General features: G+C 36.1%; 2 protein-coding genes across 3 annotated transcripts; both read left to right on the top strand.

Moving 5' to 3' along the window:
- The first annotated feature begins 2,737 nt into the window (after positions 1-2,737).
- Positions 2,738-6,093, top strand: LOC135729931 (uncharacterized). Of its 2 annotated transcripts, none has more exons than XM_065247839.2 (6): positions 2,738-3,841; positions 3,926-4,031; positions 4,126-4,215; positions 4,894-5,289; positions 5,461-5,565; positions 5,698-6,093. In XM_065247839.2, the coding sequence occupies exons 1-6, from the start codon at positions 3,437-3,439 to the stop codon at positions 5,889-5,891; spliced, it is 1,296 nt and encodes a 431-aa protein (XP_065103911.1). In that variant the 5' UTR covers positions 2,738-3,436; the 3' UTR covers positions 5,892-6,093. The 2 variants fall into 2 exon arrangements, with proteins under 2 accessions (XP_065103911.1, XP_065103910.1); XM_065247838.2 differs by having other exon boundaries at positions 2,740-3,841; positions 3,917-4,031; positions 5,698-6,092.
- A 2,175-nt stretch (positions 6,094-8,268) lies between these two features.
- Positions 8,269-14,595, top strand: LOC135729926 (uncharacterized). The gene is made up of 12 exons (XM_065247835.1): positions 8,269-8,447; positions 8,535-8,713; positions 9,513-9,606; positions 9,690-9,925; positions 10,246-10,360; positions 11,160-11,277; positions 11,365-11,456; positions 11,860-11,977; positions 12,634-12,735; positions 12,801-12,974; positions 13,796-13,972; positions 14,277-14,595. Exons 1-12 carry the CDS (start codon positions 8,370-8,372, stop codon positions 14,483-14,485), a joined length of 1,692 nt encoding a protein of 563 aa, XP_065103907.1. The 5' UTR covers positions 8,269-8,369; the 3' UTR covers positions 14,486-14,595.
- The last annotated feature ends 8,102 nt before the right edge of the window (positions 14,596-22,697 follow it).

Raw genomic sequence — 22,697 nt, forward strand, 5'->3', positions numbered from 1 at the left:
CAGTGAAGAGAATTCTTCGTTACTTGAAAGGTACAGCAAACCTTGCTCTCAAGTATCAGCGGTCAGAGTCTGGAACTTTGATCGGCTTCTCAGACGCTGACTGGGCCGGTGATCAGGATGACCGCCGCTCAACAACTGGCAACATATTCTTACTGAGTGGTGGAGCAGTTAGTTGGCTTAGTAAGAAACAGGCAACAGTTGCACTTTCAACAGCCGAAGCTGAATATGTAGCACTCAGTCAAGCTGCACAAGAGGGTACCTGGCTGAGACGATTACTGAATGATCTCGGAATGGATGCTTCACCTACAATGATCCTGGAGGACAACCAAGGAGCTATTGCAATTGCGAAGAATCCAGTGGATCACTCAAGAACTAAACACATAGACATTCGCTACCACTACATTCGTGAATGTGTGCAGAATGGGCAAATAGAACTAAAATATTGTCCAACAAATGACATGAAGGCAGATATCCTGACCAAGCCACTGACTAAACAGAAGTTTGAATATCTTAGAAGAGAGATTGGGCTTTTTCCCATGTAATTGTTTAAAGTAATTACTGGTATAGGCACTGTTTTTGTGTTGAGTAAAAGAATGGTAAATGTTAAGGTAAAAGAAGTAAGAAGTTTTTTGTTGTTGTTGTTTAGTCTGAATAACAATTATCTTGATACTGTATATGAAGGAGAGCACGGCTCTTAGTAATATAATTTAGTATGAAGTGCCTTAATGCCATTGTAAAAATTTAGTGGGAGTGTTGTAATACAGTAATTTTGACAATGAGTGGTGCTATTGAGTTACATTGAGATGTACTGCCATCTAGTGTCTGTTTGAAGTTCCGGTTGTATCTTGTGAATAAACAAGTGAAAGCAACACTTTACAGTTTTTTATTTGATTTTTCATATTGCACCTCCTTCATGTTTTGTGATGTTACAGATGAATGAAATGTTGAATATTTATGCTGAAAACTGATATTTACCGAACTGAAATTATTTAGCTTTTATCGGTTTTCAATTTAAAACAACTATATTATTTAAGTAAATTACAATAAAGCATTAAAAGTGTAATTATTACATAATAAGGGACCAGTCCAGTACCCATTAAAAACCCATACTGGGCCCTGGTAAATAATGTGGGCTTCATTAGGTGGGGCCAATATGGGCCCCATGTGTGTTGCCCAGCTGGGCCCCACATAAGCCCCACTCAGTTTCTATATCAAATTCATGTGGGCAACCCACGTGGGGCCATAGTGGAACCCATGGACAAACCCATATAGGGCCCACATAGGAAGCCCATATGGGGCCCACATGGGCCCCACCTTGCAATGTTGGCTGGGAAGCCACCTGTTGGGTAAAACAAATAACCCAACGGTTTTTAGAGTGTGCTTAAAAGCAATAGGCTATATTGTATAAAGTGTAGCAATAAACATGGCGTGACTTATAGTGCTGAGTTAGAGAGCTGGTAGGCTATATCAAACATCATCACTGTGATCAGATCTTTTCTTTCTATTTTTTACCCCGCTGTCATATTTGTTGTGTGTTTATGTTATTGAGAGGAAAGCGCGCAGCACATATTGATAACGTGTTGTTATTCAAAATACGTTTTCCACTTGCTTGCAAAAAAAGTTCTCAAAGTGATCATTGCTGAAAGCTGCTCGGGAATATTTTTCTCATTAGAACCATAATGTAACGCAACATTCAACTTCTTTATAATAGTTTTTAAATAGTTATCAGGCTTACTTATAATTTTACTGTTTTTAACATAACATGCAATAGATAAAATACACCATATGAAGTAGTATCCATGTCTAACTATACAGAGTAGTATTTTTTTACATTTCTGATTGGGCGGGCCAGCTGTCAATCTGGGTGGGCCCAGGCCCGTCCAGGCCGACCATAGCTCCGCGCCTGCAAGGCAGTCTGAGCTTATCGTGTTGTGTTGACAGAGACTTTGCTGAGGTAAGTAAGAGAAAGAAATGAATCTGTTAAATAAATAACGTTATAAACTTGAATTATGTTGTGCCAGAATACGTTGTGTAATGAATATCTGTGGAATATGTTTAAAATAATACATTAATGACTTAACATGAACTTGACTGAACATTATGGCAGCTAGAAGTATTGAAAAGACGTATAATACATATTTAAAGTGCCCGTATTATGAAAAGAGACTGTCCTCCTCCAAAATACGACCCAGTATGTCGTATGTGCAAGCCGCTTAAAACGACCTACTGTTACGTTTTAAAGTTAGGGCGCCCTCTAGTATCCCTTTAAATAACGACAGTTTCGTTTGTCATGAAATGGCGTTTGACTGTCATTACCAATCAAAATACTATTCGTTTTATAATCGTATTTAATCAAGATTATAATACAGGAGAAGTTGTGTAATTAAAAGTTATATATGTTTTTATGATGTTTTTAAATATCTTGGAAAGAAATCAGCCACATCAATAACTCTTATCACATCAAATGATTAATTAAATTATAAACCTTTTGTAAGAAAAAAAGATAAAAAAAAAACTAATAAAAACGGATACAGTTTAACGTTATATCATATAATTATTTGTAACGTATTGAAAATATAATATATAATATAATTATACATTTTACATTTGCGGCGCTGAATATATATATTCAGCGCCGCAAATGTATTTATATTATATATTATATTTTAATTATTCCAAGTTGCGCTGAATGAAAATAAATAATAAAAATAAATAATTAAACGAACCAAGAGGAAGTTGAAGGAAACGACGACGAAGAAGAAGAAGGCAGGCGTGGCTAGGTGTTTTCCTGACGGACGAAGGTAAAATGTCTGTGTTGTTTTTTAAAATATGTATTTGTAGTCGTGTTGATAGTTTGCAATTCATGTGGAGCTAAGCAAGTGCATCTTGGCGTTTTAATTACAAGTCTGTTGAGAATAACATTTTACCCATTAAGAAGCTAGCCCGTTATTACTTTGCTACCTACAGTAACGTTATCTTGCAGGTGCTGCTAACTAAGCTACCTCAGATGCAAAATCCGGCTTCTTAATTAACTAGCAAAACACGATTCTTTATGGTGCTTACCCTAACTTATACGGTTAATTTATAACTAAAATAAAGTTTGAATTATTCATATGTAACGTTACCGAGTTCTATGTCGTGTAACGTTACTGCAATGTCTGTCATATTGCCACAATAAATTTCAGTATCCCGAAGGTGTTTTCAGCATATATAATAATATTATCAGGGCATAACAGTTTAACAGCTTTCTAAATGATTTAAATTCAGGGTATCAATTCAACCTGGAATATTACATTTTAAAGAATTAAAACATCACAGATGAATTAATTACAAAATCAGGTTCATTATTATAGCCTATTTTAGACTATAGTCAAAGACAATAAATAATATTCATTAGTAAATTCAGATTTACAGGCACAGTTTGGCATGGACCAGTATGTGTAGTTGTTTTGATTGGTGCACTTGGAGCTTGTGTAGACACTCTGCTTATTCCCCTTTGACCCTGTTTAATTCCCGTTTTAGTCATTTACTTTGTATATATCTAAATGTAACTTTCAGAAACAAGTTGAATGATAGTATAACTAATCATCTCATCTCTTTGTTTTCAGGTTTTTGTACCCATCCTTTATCAGTGAAATATTTTACAAATCAAACGGTTCTTTTAAGAGCCTCTCTCTGTTTCTCTCCTTTTTCTTGTGTTTATCTCTCTCCCTATTTGTATTTCTTCATACCTTTATCCTTTCGTTATTTATCTTTAAAAAATCGGCAAATGGCATCTGAGGCATTCAGACAATGGCTGGAAGCAGCAAAAACCTTGGCAGATGAGTTTGAAACCACAAATGTAATACTTTTCATACATTTTTTTCCTTAGAAAATAGCTCTCCTTATGTCTCCCTCATTTAGTTTTTACTTTCAGACCCAAAAGAAAAGAAAGCAAAAGGGACCTAAAGTCTCCAATGTTTCCTGGAGGAAGAGAGACCAGCATGGGAACATCCTACCACAACGTGTTAGGATTATGAAGAATCGATCTGGTCAGTAAATTGTACAGGCATGCTGTTGTCTACAAGTGTTTATGCTTCTGGTCAGAAGTAATGTTTTCTATAGCATTGTATTTTGTGTTTGCAGTGAAACCCTCTGGCACTAAGGTTTCAGAAGTTGAGGAGCTCTCTGAAGTTGAGGAGGTGAATGAAATTCAACAGGAGGTCCCAAATCTTGGTAAGCATATTGAATTGAAAGCCTAAATAATATCAGCCTTAATATTTAAATGTAAAAACTTCAAAATTAGGAAAGTGTCAAAATGTATGTAGTGACCATTTCCGTAATGCACATGAAGTGATAAAGCCATATAAGAAATTGCAGTAAAACTTTACTATAAGTTTCATTACTTAAACTAGAACTAACCATGTGCAATACATTTGTTACTGTGCGTTTACACCGGCGAGAGCGTCAAAAAAAGCTCCGGCTGCCCTGTCAACGACGCTATAGAAAAACTGTGGACGCTCTGATGCTCGAATGCATTCTCTGGAATCCTCTCAAGCAGAGGTTGCTGCCGAACGTTTCCGCCTTCCGATTTGTTGCCGCCAAACCGTGTCATAGCTCATTACCATAAAGTTGAGCTGATTTCAACTCTCCTTGATGCTCACCCTGTACATGACACGCCGTGCCGGAGCTCGTCGCCACTCTCATTAAAAAATGAATGACTTCTGGCCACTTTGATGCTTTCGCCTGTGCGGTGTGAACGCACAGTTTCTGTATACACTAATGTTTTCTTAACATTAGCTTATGAAAATACAGTTGTTCTTTGTTTGTTCATGTTAGTTCACAGTGCATTGATGAACCTTTTTTATCTTATTATTATCATTATTATTAGTATCTTTTTTATTATTAATTTAGATCAACATCTTCAGAGACTAAAAGACCTGGTAAATTCAGTCACTGTCACTGCATCGGTGGAAGAAGACACAACCACCATGTCTGCGTGGACAAAAAGACAGGCTATCTCTGAAAAAAAATTCAAGGCTGCGATGCCAGAAATTTTAAATTGCATGTTGACTGCAGAGACTGTAAACCAGCATTGCTGTCAACAATGCAAGATGACTGATGCTGTTGTCCGGTGCTTGGACTGTGTTCCCTCGGGAATTCAGTTTTTCTGTTCCACATGCGACACAGAGATCCACAGAAAAAATGTTTTGCATAACAGAGAAGTTATGTTTGATGGGTTTTTCAATCCTATTCCACCAACATCCTTTGTGGTGGTTTGTGGTGACCAGTATCACCTCAATGAACAAGGTATGTTCAGATATTTTAGTATGTCCTCTTACCGTGTTTTCATAATGTTCACTTCATGTACAGTGGTACTATAAAAGCTCTGTCTGCTGTTTCCTTTATCTGTTTTTTTATTTGTTTAGTAAATGTGTAGACATTACTGATATTACTTTCTAAAAATGTGATTTACTGCAGTGTGTATGCTTCCAATTCTTCCGCCACTGCAAATCTGCTCCTGCGGTCCAAACCAGGACCTCATAATCACCCCAGGAAAGCAGACTGTCTTGGTGACAATCAATGGTATGTCTTTTCACTTCCTTCTACATTTTATATCCCACTAGATGAAGTTAAGCATAATAATTGATTACTATTATTGTGTTGTCCTGTGCTGTACAAATACTGGTCAAATGGTTAACACATGTTTGTTTTAAGGTCCATACAACCTGTGCCTGCCTAGTGTATGCTGTCCACTGTGTTCTACTAAATGGACTCCTGGAATTGGTGACTTGCTTAAATTTAGATATTGGCCAGCAACCACCAGCTGCCAAATGCTGTTTAACCCTCATGTGTTGTTGGGGATGTTTTCATCCACTACAGAGTTTTTTTTACTCTTAATTTGGCCGTAACTTTCTCTCTGTTTTAGCAAATTGAATGATTTTTGGTGACAAATCTTATATTTACATATATTTTAAGAAAATGCTTTGAAATTTTTTAAAAACTCAACGATATACCGTGGGCAAATTTACTACCCTTTCGTGTTGTTAGTGGATGAAAACATCCACTAAATTCAACGGCTGTAAAAATTTATCAGATGAATATTTTTTCAAATTTTTTTTTCATAAATCTGTTAATCAACCTCAGTACTGATCAAAACTACCAAATCTTCACAAAAATTCCATAATTTTAACCCTTTAATTGCCAAGTTTATAAGGTGTGTCACTGATTTGGGGAAAAAACACACACAAAATGACAGATTTTCAATATAAAAAGTGATTGTAAACTGGATTTTTGTTTACCTTTTTCAGAGTCTTGAACATGTCTAAGATTGGTAAAAACATTGGCTTTGAAACATTTTTAGTTTTTGTGTAGCATCAGTTTTAATTTTTTTCTCCCTCATTTATTGTTAGTGGCTGTTTTTGCCCCATTGACTTCCATTATAACCACATTTTTTGATTGCAGAGCTATGACACCTTTTTATCATGCATTTTTGAATGTTGGATTTTTTTCCTTTTGCTAAGAGGTCAAATTTGTAATTTTTACAGTTTATCACCATGTGGCACTATTAACCCTTTAGTAGCCCTGTGCAAAAACAAAGCTTAATTTCTGACTTGTACATTGAGTTATATGAAGTGTAACTCCATAATAAAAGCATATTATTGTGTGTGTGCGTGCGTGCGTGTGCGTGCGTGTGTGTGTGTGTGTGTGTGTGTGTGTGTGTGTGTACCTGGTAATTATCACGTTGTGGGGACCAATTGTCCCCACAAAGATAGGAATACCAGTGTCTTTGTGACCTTGTGGGGACATTTTGATGTCCCCATGAGGAAACAAGTTTATAAATCAAACAAAATGATGTTTCCTGAAAATGTGAAGTAGGAGAAGGGTTTTTGTGATGGTTGGGGTTAGGGAAATTTTCTGTAAAAATCTTCTCTGCATCGGATTTATGAACATCATTTATTATGAACACAAAAACAACTTCAAATAAATTGAACAATGAAGCAAGAGTAGAGGATGGATGGAGAACTAAACAATCAAACTAACTTTTAGTGTGTATGTGTGCTGGGGGTGTGTTCAGTATTTCCAGCAGGACTTGCAGCATATCACTTGGTGCTCTCTGCAAGTGTGTCCACCAAAACAGATGCAAGTGCTGACATGTTTGTTCTTTGCACCAATTGCATGTTCCCCTCTTCACTCCTGAGCTGCTGGTGTCTGTGGATTTGTGTCTGGAGAGACAGCTGCAGGAGACTGAATCTCTCTCACCAGTGCAGTAGCAACTGGTGTGCGAGGGTGATGCTCTCTCCTCAATATTGCTGCAGAGATTTTCCCAGGTCTTCTAGGAAAGACTTCTCCTAAACAGCTTTTCACCTCCCTCGTGCATGAGTTGCTGTCCCTCCAGACAAACTTGCAGAGAGCACCAAGTGATATGCTGCAAGTCCTGTTGGAATGACTAAACACTTATGTGTTCATAATAATGATGTTCATAAATCTAATGTCTAATGCAGAGAAGATTTTTACAGAATATCTTTTTTTCATGCACATACACACACATACGCACACATGAGCACGCACACACACACACACACACACACACACACACACACACACACGCACACACACGCGCGCACACACACACACACACACACACACACACACACACACACACACACACACACACACACACACACACACACACACACACACAAATATGCTTTTATTATGGAGTTATACTCCATAAAACATAATGTACAAGCCAGAAATTAAGCTTTGTTTTTGCACAGGGCTACTAAAGGGTTAATAGTGCCACATGGTGATCAACAGTAAAAATGACTAATTTGACCTCTTAGCAAAAGGAAAAAACACCAACATTCAAAAATGCATGATAAAAAGGTGTCATAGCTCTGCAATCAAAAAATGTGGTTATAATGGAAGTCAATGGGGCAAAAACAGCCAATAACAATAAATGAGGGAGAAAATTTTTTTAACTGATGCTGCACAAAAACTAAAAATGCTTCAAAGCCAATGTTTTTACCAATCTTTGGCATGCCCAAGACTGTGAAAAAGGTTTTAAAAAATCCAGTTTACAATCACATTTTATATTGAAAATCGGTCATTTTGTGTGTGTTTTTTCCCCAAATCAGTGACACCACTTATAAACTTGGCAATTAAAGAGTTAAAATCATTGAATTTTTGTGAAGATTTGGTAGTTTTGATCAGTACTGAGGTTGATTAACAGATTTATGTAAAAAAATTTGGAAAAAATATTCATCCGATACATTTTTATAGCCGTTGAATTTAGTGGATGTTTTCATCCACTAACAACACGAAAGGGTAGTAAATTTGAACAATGCACAAGGGTTAAGTTTGATGTGTTCACATCATTCGAGCAGATGAAGTTAGCTAGCCCATCCTTATCCCAACAAGCATTCCTCAAAATGCTTGAGCATCGATCTCTTTCCACTGGTCGGGTAAGGGCTGTTTTCATTTAGAATGTTTCTTAAATTTCAGACTTTAAAATCTTTTATTAACCAAAACTGTTCCATTTTTTTTTCCAGATGGGTAGTATTTGTGGCAATACGTTTAATAGAGTTTTTCGGGAGTTTGCCTTCTGCAGTTATAAAAAGGAAGATCTGTGCTTGATGGAGCCTTTTAAATGCCCAGCATGCACACCAGACATGCTGGCTATATCTGCAGACGGCAACAGAAAACATTACAGATTCAAGAAATCCAAAGGGTCAGTGGAATTTTTTATTATCGTTTACAATTTAGATATAGGATGGCACACTTGTGCACTTTTTTAGTCTTTTTTAGTCTTTTGGTTTAGCCAAGAAATACAGTGACAGACTGTCCATGCGGCAACTCACGGCTCTAGACCCCCCATGCCATGACCCTCTAAAGAAAAACAAGTATAGCTATTGGTTGGATGGACTTGATAGTTATTTATAGAGAAACTATGCTGCATCTTATTGCTATAACATGTAAGTTTCTACATACATACAATTTCAGTCATGTCCTGGCATATGAACATATTTCTTTAATATAAAAATGTTGGCTCTTAGCATCATAAAAACAATTTTGAGTTTGTTGGTAAAAAAATGATAAAAGTACACTTATATTTAAAGTTCAGAAATAACAAAATGTGTAAATTGCATGATTGCTTGCTTAATATTCAAATAATTTGTATCCAAATTGGTACATTTTAAAAACTGTTTGCTTGTAACATTAGAGTTCTATGACAATAATATTGTACATTGTTTAATAACTTTTGTCTCCCTTCTGTAGCCTTAAGACATACACTAAAACTTTAACAATGTTATTTATTTTTGTACTTGATACAGTATGTTTTTAACTTCTTGCACAAGTTCATGCCATAGGACAAATTAAAGCTGATACCCTAAACACAGTGTTCAGATCAAATTAATACTGATTAAAATGCGTGGCACGTTTCTGGTTAAATTTCATATTAATTAAGGTAAATGCAACATTTATGATTATTTAATTGTGTTGTTGATGAAAAATTTCTTATTTAACAGGACAGACGAACCACCTCTTTTTGATGGACTGTTCATCGCACAAGATGCCAAAGTATCTGCCTTTGTTGAGCAAATAAGAAGCCAGATGTGTAGTGTAAGGATTTATTCAACTCTATTAACCTTAGCTTTTAAAAACTTGTCCTGGTATTACATGTACCATATTGTTTTTACTTTCAGAGGACAGGTCATGATGTCTGTGGGCCAGCAACATTTACAGCAGGCAGAGAAACATCACAGAAATCCCGGGCCAAGGTGGATGAAGAGGGCCTTGAAATAGCAGTGTGCAGACATGGAATCTTGCTGCAAGGCTTGAATCACTATCGTGGTGAAATATATGCCTACCCAATGTTCCTGCAGAAGGAACTGGCACAAGCTGCAAATGTGACATTCTTCTGTATGGACATTGCTTGCAGGTAGATAGCCATTGCCAAATAACAACTAATGTCTTACAGTTTGTAATCTATGCCATGCATGAGAAAAACACCATGTCTAGCTAAAAAGAACACATTTAATATATTATGGACTTAATATAAGGTTAATATGGGTACAGTTTTATCAGTTTACATCTACCACAGATTTTCTTGCAGATATAATGCAATATTACTATTCATATGACTACATGGTGTTCATGATTGTTTACAGGAATTGTACATAGGTAGTAACATTGGTCCTGGTTTGTCTCCTTACCATTTTTGCCACGCACCTCATAAACTAAGCGTTTTTCCCATTACAGGTATTGGCCTTATTTGGAAAAGATGGCAGAGAAGTTGCCTGAGCTCCAACCACTAACCATGATGAAGCCTTTCCTCTCCGTAATGCATGCTAAGGCCCACACTGGCAAATGTGAGGTACAGTGTACAGAGTTAAGTTTATGTCACAATGGACCTGTTTCACAGACAAGGCTTAGACAAAGCCACGATTAGGCCTTAGTTCAATTAGGATATTTAAGTTACACTATAAATGTACACTAGAAAAGTAAAAACATTACTGGTGTACATCTTGAGACAAAACAATGACTCTGACATGTTTTAAGATATGTCAGCGCAAGTTACTTTCCATTAAAACCACTCAAACATGCATTTTAGTCTGAGACTAGCTTAAGCCTTGTCTGTGGAACTGGGGAAATATGTTTCAGGAGCATATCCTTACGGCATCAGAAAAACATTTGCTGGATTTCTATGTCTTTCAATATGCATGTTTCAGAAAAGGTTATGCACATTAGTGATATACTTGCAGTGGTTGCCAAACCTGTCCTGGATGACCCCCAGCTCTGCATTTTGTACAGTATGTCTCCCTTTTCTGACACACCCAGTTCAGGTCCAATTCAAGTCTCTACTAATGAGCTGATGAGTTAAATCAAGTGTGTCATATCAGTGAGACATCCTCAAGGATAAGTTTAAAATAACTTATTTAGTGTGCGTTTTGGGTAATATACACACAACACTGATGAACTTTTAAAACATTATTAACATTACAGTTAAAATTGTAATTGCACAACTGCTGTTATGAAAGCTTTGCTTTCATGATAATTCTACCTAAGATCATTAAAATAATAAAATTTGCTAATGGCACCAAATTCATTGAGGATACACCAACTAATAAATAAGATTTTAATGACAAATGTCTTGATCTTATGTTTTGGAGCAGGTTAGGTGGGGTGGTAGAAGCCAAGATGGTGCAGGAAATACTGTCGGTGAAGAGGTGGAACAGGTCAATAGTTTCCTTTCAAGGGCAGCTCTTACTACAAAGTACATGACCAAGTCAGGTTGGTTAAAAAAGAAATAACCCTTGTGTTGGACACATAATACTAGATTGTACAATTAATTTGTTCTTATCTGTTTTGTTTTAAAAGGCAGAGCAGATATGATAACTGTGCTTGCCATGGCATGGAACAATAGGAAGGTGGAGAGTCTTCACAAGACACTGGCAAAAAGATTTGTCAAAGTAAGAAGGCTACACTGTATGTTTTAGGTCCTGAGGTGTTTTCTGGGCCCTGGAGGTGTTTTGACATAAATTTGTATTACATGGTCTACAGACGTTAAACTGGTGTCGATTACCTACAAATATTAACTTCACATTTTTTATAGTACAAAGATGTTTCAAAAATATGTCAAAAGACAGTAGGTACTTGATGCAGTAAATCAATTTTGACTATAGATGTTGTTTGTCATTTACTTAAAGCACCATGATCAAGGAAGTGATTCTTCTAGGGCAAGGCTCAGCCATTGCATTCTAGCTGTGCTGACCCCTGAGAATTCCCCAAATCTTGACTGCATAATTTTTGGTAGTGTGGGGCCGTGTTCACTAATTTTGTAGTGATACTAGTAATTTTTATTTTTTTAAATAGACTACACAGAGGGCTGAAATGGAAGCAGCCAATCTTGAGAGTCTCAAGCAGGAGTTAAACATCTCTCAGGAGGATGCAGATCGGTGGGTGTGTGAGGTGCAGCAATGGGCAGCAACTGGTATGCCATAATTGCGAGTGTATACAATGGTTCCGTATTTTCCAGACTATAAGTCGCTCTGGGGTCGCATCAATTAAAAATGCTTCATGAAGACGAAATAACATATATTAGTCGCAGTAGACTATACGTTGCATTTATTTAGAAAATTATTTCACAAAATCCAAGCCGAAGAACAGACATTTAATCTGGAAAGACGAGTTATTCAACTAAACAATAGCAGACAGAACAGCAGGCTAAATCTGTGTCTGTACGTTAAACGTGACATTATCAGTTATTTAGACGATCAACAATAGCATACAGAGCATACCTGAGAGGCTGAATAGGCGATATTAACAGAACAAGCCAGCATGCATCAAGTTCGCAGGCTCGTCATTCCACATCACTAAATTCATTAGATTACATAAATACAGGAGCATCATATAGCAGACTATTGCGGCTGTAGACTGTAATGTTGTCTCTTGCCTCTCATATGTCCAAATTAATTCATTCTGACTTACAAGGCGCACCTGACTATAAGACGCAGCACCGGCCAAACTATGGAAAAAAAACACTTGTAGTCCGGAAAATATGGTACTTTTTCCATACATTTGGCTACATTTCTGTGGTGATACTATGTTTTCTGTAATGTTTACTTTTGGCTATTTCTGTTTTTCTAGAGAGAGACAGTACTCCCGGTAGCCAGGAAGAGCTCCAGAAAGAAATTGATGAGATCATTTATTCGATCCGAAGAAAGAAGCGTGATCTGTATCGACAGAATGGTATTTGGTACTTTTACTCAGCTTGCTTTTTTTCTTTTTCCTAATCACTTTTTTTAACCTTACAGACAGCAACCAAACAAGGCAGCGCAAACGGAGAAGACTTGGTGAGCTCAAAAAGACACTCCGAGAGAGGATAGTGCAGTACAACACCCTTCCTGGCTGTGAAGACACAATTGACACAGAAGCAGCATGCTGTCTCTCTGATGATTTCATTCTGCCTTGGGAAGCACAAGGAGATGGTTAGTATTGTTGTATTTTTGTGCTTTTTTTAATTCATATAATTCAGTTGATTCAATGAATACCAGTCAGCAATTTAACACTTTTATCCTAACACTAATATTTAATATCCTACATCATGCAATATGTAACACAGCCAACTAGAGCTGTGCAAAAAATCGACTGCGATTATCATGCGCGTGTCATCAGTAAAGCCGGTTCTGTGATTAGAAGTAAATCGGCATCAGCTGCTTTCAGATGGAGCGGCATTTATTACACAGAGCTGTAGTTCACTGAGAAGCTAGGCAAAATCCCATAGATAATCAGAGTCGATTTTCCTCGATTATGAACCCGATTTTGCCTAGCTTCTCAGTGAACTACGGGTCTGTGTAATAAATGCCGCTCCATCTGAAAGCAGCTGATGCCGATTTAATACTAATCACTGAACCGGCTTTACTGATGACACGCGCATGATAATCGCAGTCGATTTTTTGCACAGCCCTACAGCCAACACAGTATGTCTTAAATTAAAAGCACACATCTTGATACTGCTATTAGCATTTCTTTAACTTTATTTGTTAAATTGTAGTGTTTTGCTTCAGTTGTTATCATTTGGGTGTTTTGGCTGCATAATTATTTTTATAATTTGGGATGATAGGATATTTTATAGGGCATTATCTAGATTATTACCCTTATACATTTTCCTTGTTGGACAAGTTTATTTATCAATATTATTATCAAGGCACACAAAATTATTAATGAAGAGCACTGTGCTAGGCATAAAGCTGAAAAATTGAATGTGTTTTAATTTTTTTTACCTTCCAATTTTATTTAAACAAAATAGTGGTTAGTCTCCGCTTGAAGAGGCGGCTGTTTGACCAAGTCATGCTGGCCAAGCGCATGGATGAGGAGAAGATAATAATAGTGAAAGAGATGACTCAGCATTATCAACATCTTAAAAATACATTGGACCAACTGGACACCTTCCTTCGGGAGATTAAAGAGGACATCAAGATCCATAGTATGTATTATAAATGTTGTTGCTGTTGTTGTTTTAATAATGTCAAAATATGTTAATGCCTGTAAGCAGGATATTTGTTTCTTGTAAATATTGCTTCAAATCTAAAAGTATTTTTAAATCACCTCTTAAAAAAAGTGTTTAAGTTTTGCTAGCTGTTTTTCTATTTATTTATTCATTTATTGCACATTAATGAACAGTAAAACACCAGAGTTGGGCACTCAAACTGCAGGGCATTTTCCCCACTATATAGTTCCTGAAATGCTGCTTGATTATCAATGTCAGTTTTCTTCACTTTTTACTTTAGATCCACCAAGAGAGCTGACTGAAGAGGGACACAGGGGGCTGCACTGCTGTATCTTACACAAGCGGCACATTCTGCAGCAAAAACTTGCAGCAGTCGCCAGCACCTATGGCAGTGTCAACACAGACCCTTCCTTCTTCATGCTGCAGGAAGATGCTGAAGAGGAGATTGAGGACAACAGCAGCTCAGAATTTTCTGAAGATGAATTTTAAAGAATTTTACATTTTAAAGCCGCAAACATTGGAAGCACTCTTTAAAATTTATTTAAATATTTTTCAGATTTATTAAACAAAATAATAAGTAAAAGTCATTCTAAACATGAGCTACTGTGTTTGTTGTTTTTTCTTACACCAACATGTTCTCATTTTCCTCAAATTTGGATATCAGAAGGCTCTACATTAGCCATGAGCATCTGTCACTATTGTGACAGAGACACAGCTAGCAAAGCCTGCTTACTTTGATCCTTTCATATTTCAGATTTTACATTGGGCAGTATGTTGCAGTATAACTGTTACATATGTTATTTATTGCATATTGAATACATATTTATATTCACATTTTGGTTCTAAAGGTAATATATTTCATATTAATTTGTATAGACATTTAATATTTAATCTTAAGTTTTATATTTTTATTCTTCTAAAGCCAAATTTTCACATGTTACCACACTGAAAAAAATGATTAATTGAATTTAATCAATTTTTTTAAGGTAAGTGGTTGCAATCAATTGATTTGAGCTACATTTAAACAAAAAAGATTAGTAAAGTAAAATAAAATATAAAACTTTTGTTTAAATGTAGCGTAAATAAATTGATTGCAACCACTTACCTTAAAAAAATTGATTAAATTCAATGAATCATTTTTTTCAGTGCATTAACTACAATAGTGATCATGAAAATACAAAATACTTATGTACTCATTAAGAATTTGTGGAATACAATGTCTTTATATTTTATATATTGTAATAGATCATGGTGCAAAATAACAATATATATGCCCTTAACAATATCAATGTGATCATAGTGCCCTAAATGCTGATACTGAAGGTTATAAAATAATAAACAATGGCATTTTGGTGAGATGTGGCCAAAGCAAGATAATAGTGTTCATAATATATAAAAGTTAATGTAAACACCATTCATATTGCTTTATTTTTTGCACCAAATAATACAACAATTATATACAAATAAAATGCCTGTGAATCCTTGTGTTGCAGTACAACAAATATGTGTACTAGCCTATGTGAAAATTAAACTAGATGTATCATCAGTACTTAGTTTTGTAATTCATAAAACACCTTTGCTAAACATGACACACAATTCTCTATGTAATACAACAATCTAAGAGGAAGTAACTTGATTTCCTTTTTTAAACACAACCAAACAAAATACCACACTAATTCATCAGTGCCTCACGCTTTTCACATGTCCAAGCACTCATTGCTTAGCTTAACACCAACCCATCGTGGCTTTAGAGTAGGCCTAAGATCAAGTTATAGGTTTTGAATGGATGTAAATAATGATTCAGATTTATTTGTCACATACATACAATGCAGTGAAATGTTACAGACGGCTCTGTGCTACTCAACCCAAAACAAAACAGTAACAAACTAGAATAACAATACAATCAGGATATCTGGAGGTTATTGCAGATCCATACATACATACACATGTACACATACACATACATATACCTACGCATACACCTACATACACATACATACATACATATACATACACATGCATATATAGACACATATACATACATATTCACATACATACATACATGTGCATACTTAAAGTGCCTACAAACTACCATTTAGATACCGGACGGCCTACTCAAAGAAACTCTTGCTAAGTCTCTCAGTACTTGCCGCCAGTGTACGGTATCTATGTTTTGAATGTAGCGGAGTGAATAAACCATAGTCAGGGTGGCAATGCAGAGTAAGGTTAGTTGTATGGGGGGGCCAGCTAGAGCAGCCATTCCCAAACTGTGGTCCGCGGACCACTAGTGGTCCGTGAGGGTACTGCAGGTGGTCCGTGAAAAGGCAAAATAAGAATATGTATATTTTAATATACAAACTCGTTCATATTTTGGGCGAACGTGTACTGCTGCCTAATAAACGTTACTCTGAACTCATTCATTCTGGTGCCTGTGAACGGCACGCTCTCTCAGTTTAACGTCGTTCAATAGGGTGCCAGATTTGTATATTCTTCCAGGCGAAAACCCGACTAAAACACACTGTAAACAGGCCTTAATGTGTAGCGGAAAAAACACCCAATCTGGCAACACCGCCACCACTCGGTGGTGTTCACCAGTCACGCTGCATGCGTCATCACAACAACACAGACGCTGCTGAAATTCCTGCCGCGCAACTCAAATAGTTTAACATTAAATAACATCATATTTGTCCTAAATCGTTAACGATTAACATAGGCTGCTAACGCATATTCCGGATCTTGAAATAGACTTTGACTAAGCTCCCACTATTTAACGTGCACGTGTGGTGTGCAATACCTGCGAGTTGTCATACACGCAATGCCTCGCAGCTCTTCTCGCCCGGGGTGCGACCCCCACCCGACTAGACTTTCAAGGTATGTGTAAGCAAATACAAAAATTAAAAGACAGTCAATGCTAATGTAAACCCTGGTTGTATAAGGATTTAAAGTTGGACATGAAGATGAAATCTGACGCATTTAGCTTCAGTGTTAAAACTGATGAAATAATTGCTGTCTGTGGTGGTTCTATATGGGCTATAATGGCAATCATTTAAAAATAATAATATGGGAAAAAATAACTATAAATTTGTTCATTTTTGGAACTGTGACCTAGTTTAACATTTTCAAATATGAACTATGAACTGAACTACACTAGTCAACATTCGAAGTGGATCAAAACCATTCAAAAAAGTTGACATAAAACCAATCCCTAATACCCATTCTTTTCTCAGGACAACTTTGATAAACTTTTTTGATCCACTTCAAATGTTGACTAGTATAGTTCATTTTAAAATTTGTGAACTGTGAACTAAACTAGTTCATGTAGAAAGTGAACTTTCCCAACACTAAGAATATGTATATAAATAATTATGATATAAGGTTAAGAAACCTGTTGTACTGATGTGATGACCAGTTATAGTTTTAGTGCTAGTAAGCCTATTTTGATGTGCAGATTAATTCAGGACTTTGTGTAGACATATTTTATAATGAGTATTATGAGGTGGTCCGCGAAAATTCTTGATTACAAATAGTGGTCCACACACACAAAAAGTTTGAAAACCCCTGAGCTAGAGGATGAGGCAAAAAGGTTTACAAGAAAACCTTAGAAGAACATGAACATTTCATATCAAAGTGTTTTAACATATAAACACACATACTGAGGGTCACTGTTGTACTGTAGGAAAACACATTAAGGTCAGACACACACACAACATACATTCACCTGCTGTCTCTCAGGCTGTGGCACATCCACATGTATCTCACAGCCACTGCTGTCTGTCCATCTCCTAATATAAAAATTTGTGTTTTACTTCATGGCTGTACATTTTTTATTAAGTTAGTGTATTTGGTGAAGTAGAGATCTCTTATAGATATTGTGGCAGTAAAGGAGGAAGTGCATCTCTGTCTTGATCTCTCCTGTCCTACAGCGAACACCCTTTGCTCTCTGGGTAACCAGCTCTTTATGTTTTTGCCGGTCTCGATGGCTATACAATTTGATCTCTCACTAAAGTCACCATGATCTTAAAAGATCCTCATAATGTTGTCACAGTGTGCTTAGGTCACAGTATGAGGTCACTGCACACTCACTGTGAGCTCATACTACCCCATAAAGGATATGACAAGTACCAGATGTCTCTCAGAGAGCTAATATAGGTTTACTAAATGAAAAACATGTTGCCGAGACATCCTTTAATTGCAAATGATATCTGCCAATAAAACAAAAAGTGAAAGAGACATGATTGTCTCTGCATTTAACCCATCCACTGAATAGTAAATCCATTCACTGCAAGTCATGAACACACACAAACGCACATAGACACAGGGCAACTATAACTGCAATACCCCAAAATTCAATTACTTCCTGCCAGCTGTGAAAATCGAACCACCAAACTCTGGGTTACATCCCAGTCTGACTCTCTAATCACTAGGCCACAATGCTTGGATAAAACAAATCTGTGAATCCTGGTCACTTTTACCTCCAATATGTGTGAGCTTTCTAAAACCTTTATTTAGGCTTCTTGATGCCATAATGTTGTTGTTATTGTTGACATTTTATAGCTTATGTATACACATTAGGCAACACACCATATGGCTGTATAAAATGCTGTGTAGAAAGTGTCCTAAATTTGATCCTATGATAATTCCTATAATATTTCTTAGAAGTTATAGGCAAGACAGGTGACGTTCTACTCTTGGGCCAACATTTTCCAGACATGTGTGCTGCCCTGCTATAACATAGTGTGTGTGCATTCACTGTGCACTATGTGAAGTCATGGCACCCTCATTGTGCACTCATACCTTACCATGAACTCAACATTCTGAAATCACAATTAATGAACTCACATATAGCTCACACTCTGATTATCACCGTATGTGAATGGTGTAATGTCACTGTGATCATCGTGTCATCTCACGTGTTGACTGACTGTGCTCACTGAGCCTGTATTAACATTATTATTGTTGTTGTGGCTGTTGGTGTTGTTTCAGTCTGATGGCAGTTATTAGCCAATATTGTTACAGAATTTGCCCCTTAAATATTCTGTAGATAGATAGATAGATAGATATGTGGAATTAGGGTTAGGGACATTTTAGTGGTGTATGTGTCTGTCTCTCTCTCTGTATGTGTGTGTCTTTCTGTGTGTGAGTGTTTACTGTATAAAAACTATGGAGAGTCCCTACAAGGATAGTGAACCAGACATGTGTGTAGCCTAATAATAATTATTATTCATTACATTTATATAGCACTTTTCTGGACACTTAAAGCGCTTTAAATATTAAAGGTGGACATTCAACCACCACCAATGTGCAGCATCCACCTGAATGATGCGACCGCAGCCATATTGCACCACACCAGTTTATTGGTGCAAAGGAGACAACATATGTGTGTGTGCTTGTTTTGACCATACCTGTAAGGACCAATTGTCCTCACTTATAAGTTGTTGTACTTTACAATAGTGAGGACATTTGACTGGTCCCCACTTGTTAAAAGGGCATATAATCAGCCAAAATGTTATTTAAATCTAGTGGGTGAAGATGTTTCTGTAATATGGGTAGGAGCAGAGGCGAGGTTAGGTGATTCATAACAGATGTAAATTATTGACTACATTGTTCAGTTATCTCAAAATCCAGAGGTGTATATGAATGGTGAGGGGCATCATTTAACGAAAAGTTTTGTTCTGGTATTAATAGTATTTAATCCCTGTCTTCCTTGTGTTCTTACCTGCAGAGAAAGGAAATGCCAGCTTCAGTTGTTTGCTCATTTGGCAAGGTCCAAATATGTATTGGTCTATCTTTCATACACATATTTTAGATTTAAAAACCCATCTTGACTGTGAGCTAACATGTGCTTTATGGTAATGAATAATAATAAGAATAAGAATCTGGTTTTATCAGATTTTTTAGCAGTAAACATCACTAAATACACTTAGTTACAGTGAATATATATTTGGCCTTAAAAGACAAATTATAAACAATCTTTAAAATGAAGAGTATAGGAAGATAAAGAGCCAGTGACATATTGTTTTTAATGTTGTTTAGTCATCAAACACACAACACAGAATGACTATATGCTTTACAAAGCAAGCACAAAACAAAACAAAACAAACATACTGTATATCAGAACTCTGTAACTGTCATAAAAGGCATGACACATCTTCACACAACAAACACACACACATCTTCAGGATAAACTCTGAATGTTTCCACTTGGCTCCCAGGAGTTCTTCCACTTTTTCCCACTGTAAGACAGCAATAGTGTTACTATAGTCACATTATTTATTTATGTTCATTACTAGGATACAATAAATACCAACTTGTCACTGTACAATAAGACATGTAGGTTTTAGGTATGCATGCGTTCTATTTTTTAATATTCCATGGGGTAATGATGGTATGATCATAATGATGGGAAAAAAATCATTTTTAACCATACATTTCAATTTATTTTATATTGAATGTACTACACTGCCAAACATTATTACATTGTTATGTGACTTGCTTGACAATTTGACTTTAGTGTCACTGATCGATCTTGCGGTTAAAGATGAATAAATGTTAATGTAAAGTTTATTATCTTTATGTTATTGTGTTTATATAAATAAATGTTTTTTGTTGTTGTTGTTGTTAATTCTGTTCAATTTTCAACAGTACAGTAAACATCAGATAATATGCATACCATCCAGAGCAAGGATGCCACTGAACCAACACCTCCGTATGGCCCTTAGCAAAAACAAAAAGAAACAAGAAGTTAATGACATTATTCTAACACATACAGTATAAGTTACACTTTTACTAACAATAATACTGCTAAATGGTAAAGACAACATTAAATCCAAGTGAAATCAAAGTAATATTATTAGTCAGTGGAACTAAGTGTAACATAATAAAACTAATGGATTTTATAAAATAAAACTTATGGGATATATAAAACATGGGACCAGTTTTTATTTTTTTGTCAAACTACTTAAATTGTGAAGTAAAATATTACTTTTTAAAATCCATAGTTGAACATTTTAACATGAATTATTTGAATACCTAAACCCTACATTATTATTTAGTATATTTGGCAATGTTTACAACACGCAGCAAATTGATATTGTTATTGTCAATGTGTTTTTTTTCCTTTTTGAAACAAACCTCCCTGATTCTTTTCCTTAATATTTTTTTGTAGGGGAAACTGGTTGATTCTTCATGCATGGGGCATTCTGTAACAAATTAAAGGATGGTTATTATTTGTAACAGATATAAGTAAAACATAAAGTCCAACAAACATCTTAACATTACCATGAGTGTCATGGATAAATACATTTTTTCAAAGGACAATTAGACTTTTAAAAAGTTGTTAATGTAATCATTTTATTGTTTTTATCCAAAAGGGCTTACATTTGAAGCACTCAGATCAAAGAGGCAACAAAAAGGACAAGCTTGTGTTAAAATAAATAGATAAATAAATAAATGTTGCAATATGTGCAAAAGAAAATATTACAATATGTACATTTGTAGAATTCAAAAACAGTCCTTTTCAAAAAACTATGAGAAATGCATTCTTACAATTGACAAAACTGTTTCACAGTGCAAAATCAAGCATAGTTTTTATTTATATGTCAAATAAATAAATAAATAAAAACAAAAATTAACAAATTCACACATACCTTTAGGGTCTGCTTTCCTCTTTATTTGTCCTTTTTTCCGTGAGGAAGATACTGGGCTTAGACTGCCTAGCTCAGTGGACAGTTTAGAACAGGTAGAAAGGGTAGAGGTTGGTGGCAGAGAAGCCGGGGAAGAAGATACAGAACAAGACTGAGAGGACTTGAAAACATGATGAGTCTGGGGGGACACCAGAGGAGCGATGGATAAAGGCATAGGAGCATGGGCGGAAATCCCGGGGGGGTCGGGGGGGACAGGACCCCCCCCTATCTGAGGGTTGTCCCCCCTAAATTATCATTAGAATATGTGTATTGAAAATAATTTAATGATTTATAATACTTAAACTAGTTGTGTAAGAAGTGAAACAATACAAATGCAAACGGAGCAACAACAAAAAAACGTTTTAAATATTTGGATTCCCCCTCCCTTGCCTCACAGTGGTTTGGTCCACTGCCCACGCCCCTTTTACCTCACCACCACACATTCCGGTGGTAGAGAAGTGTACGGAGCCGACGCGTTAATAAGCTATATACAATACAACGTTTCCCATCACTTATCAGTTTATCCTCATATGTTTTAAAACTGGACTATTTTGACATATAAACATGAACATATTTCGTTTTCTGAGAACAGAAGCAGATAAACGATCAAGAAAACATTTTTATGCATTCATGCAGAGGTGAGGCAGAGCTGAAAGTAACAAATTACATTTACTCACCTTGCTGTAACTGAGTTTTTTGTGTACTTTTACTTTGAGTAGTTTTTAAAATCTGTACTTTACTTTTACTTAAGTATGTTTAAAGTATTGTTGGTTACTTCGCTACATGTTAAATCATATCCGTTACTGAGTAAAAATAAATAAAAAAGTAAGGTGATAAAGACGCGCCACGGTCGGATGATTGATTGATGGGCGGGGGAACGCGCAAAAAGAACCATGGAGAGGGACGAGACAGGCGCAGGCTAATGCAGACCCTCAATTCAATTCTTACGAAAGAAACCCCTGGCCATTGACGCAAAGCGATTGTTTCATTCAGGTAGGGTTCATGCTCTTGAGTACGGA

This window comes from Paramisgurnus dabryanus, chromosome 1 (genome assembly GCF_030506205.2).
Source record: "Paramisgurnus dabryanus chromosome 1, PD_genome_1.1, whole genome shotgun sequence".
NCBI lineage: Eukaryota > Metazoa > Chordata > Actinopteri > Cypriniformes > Cobitidae > Paramisgurnus > Paramisgurnus dabryanus.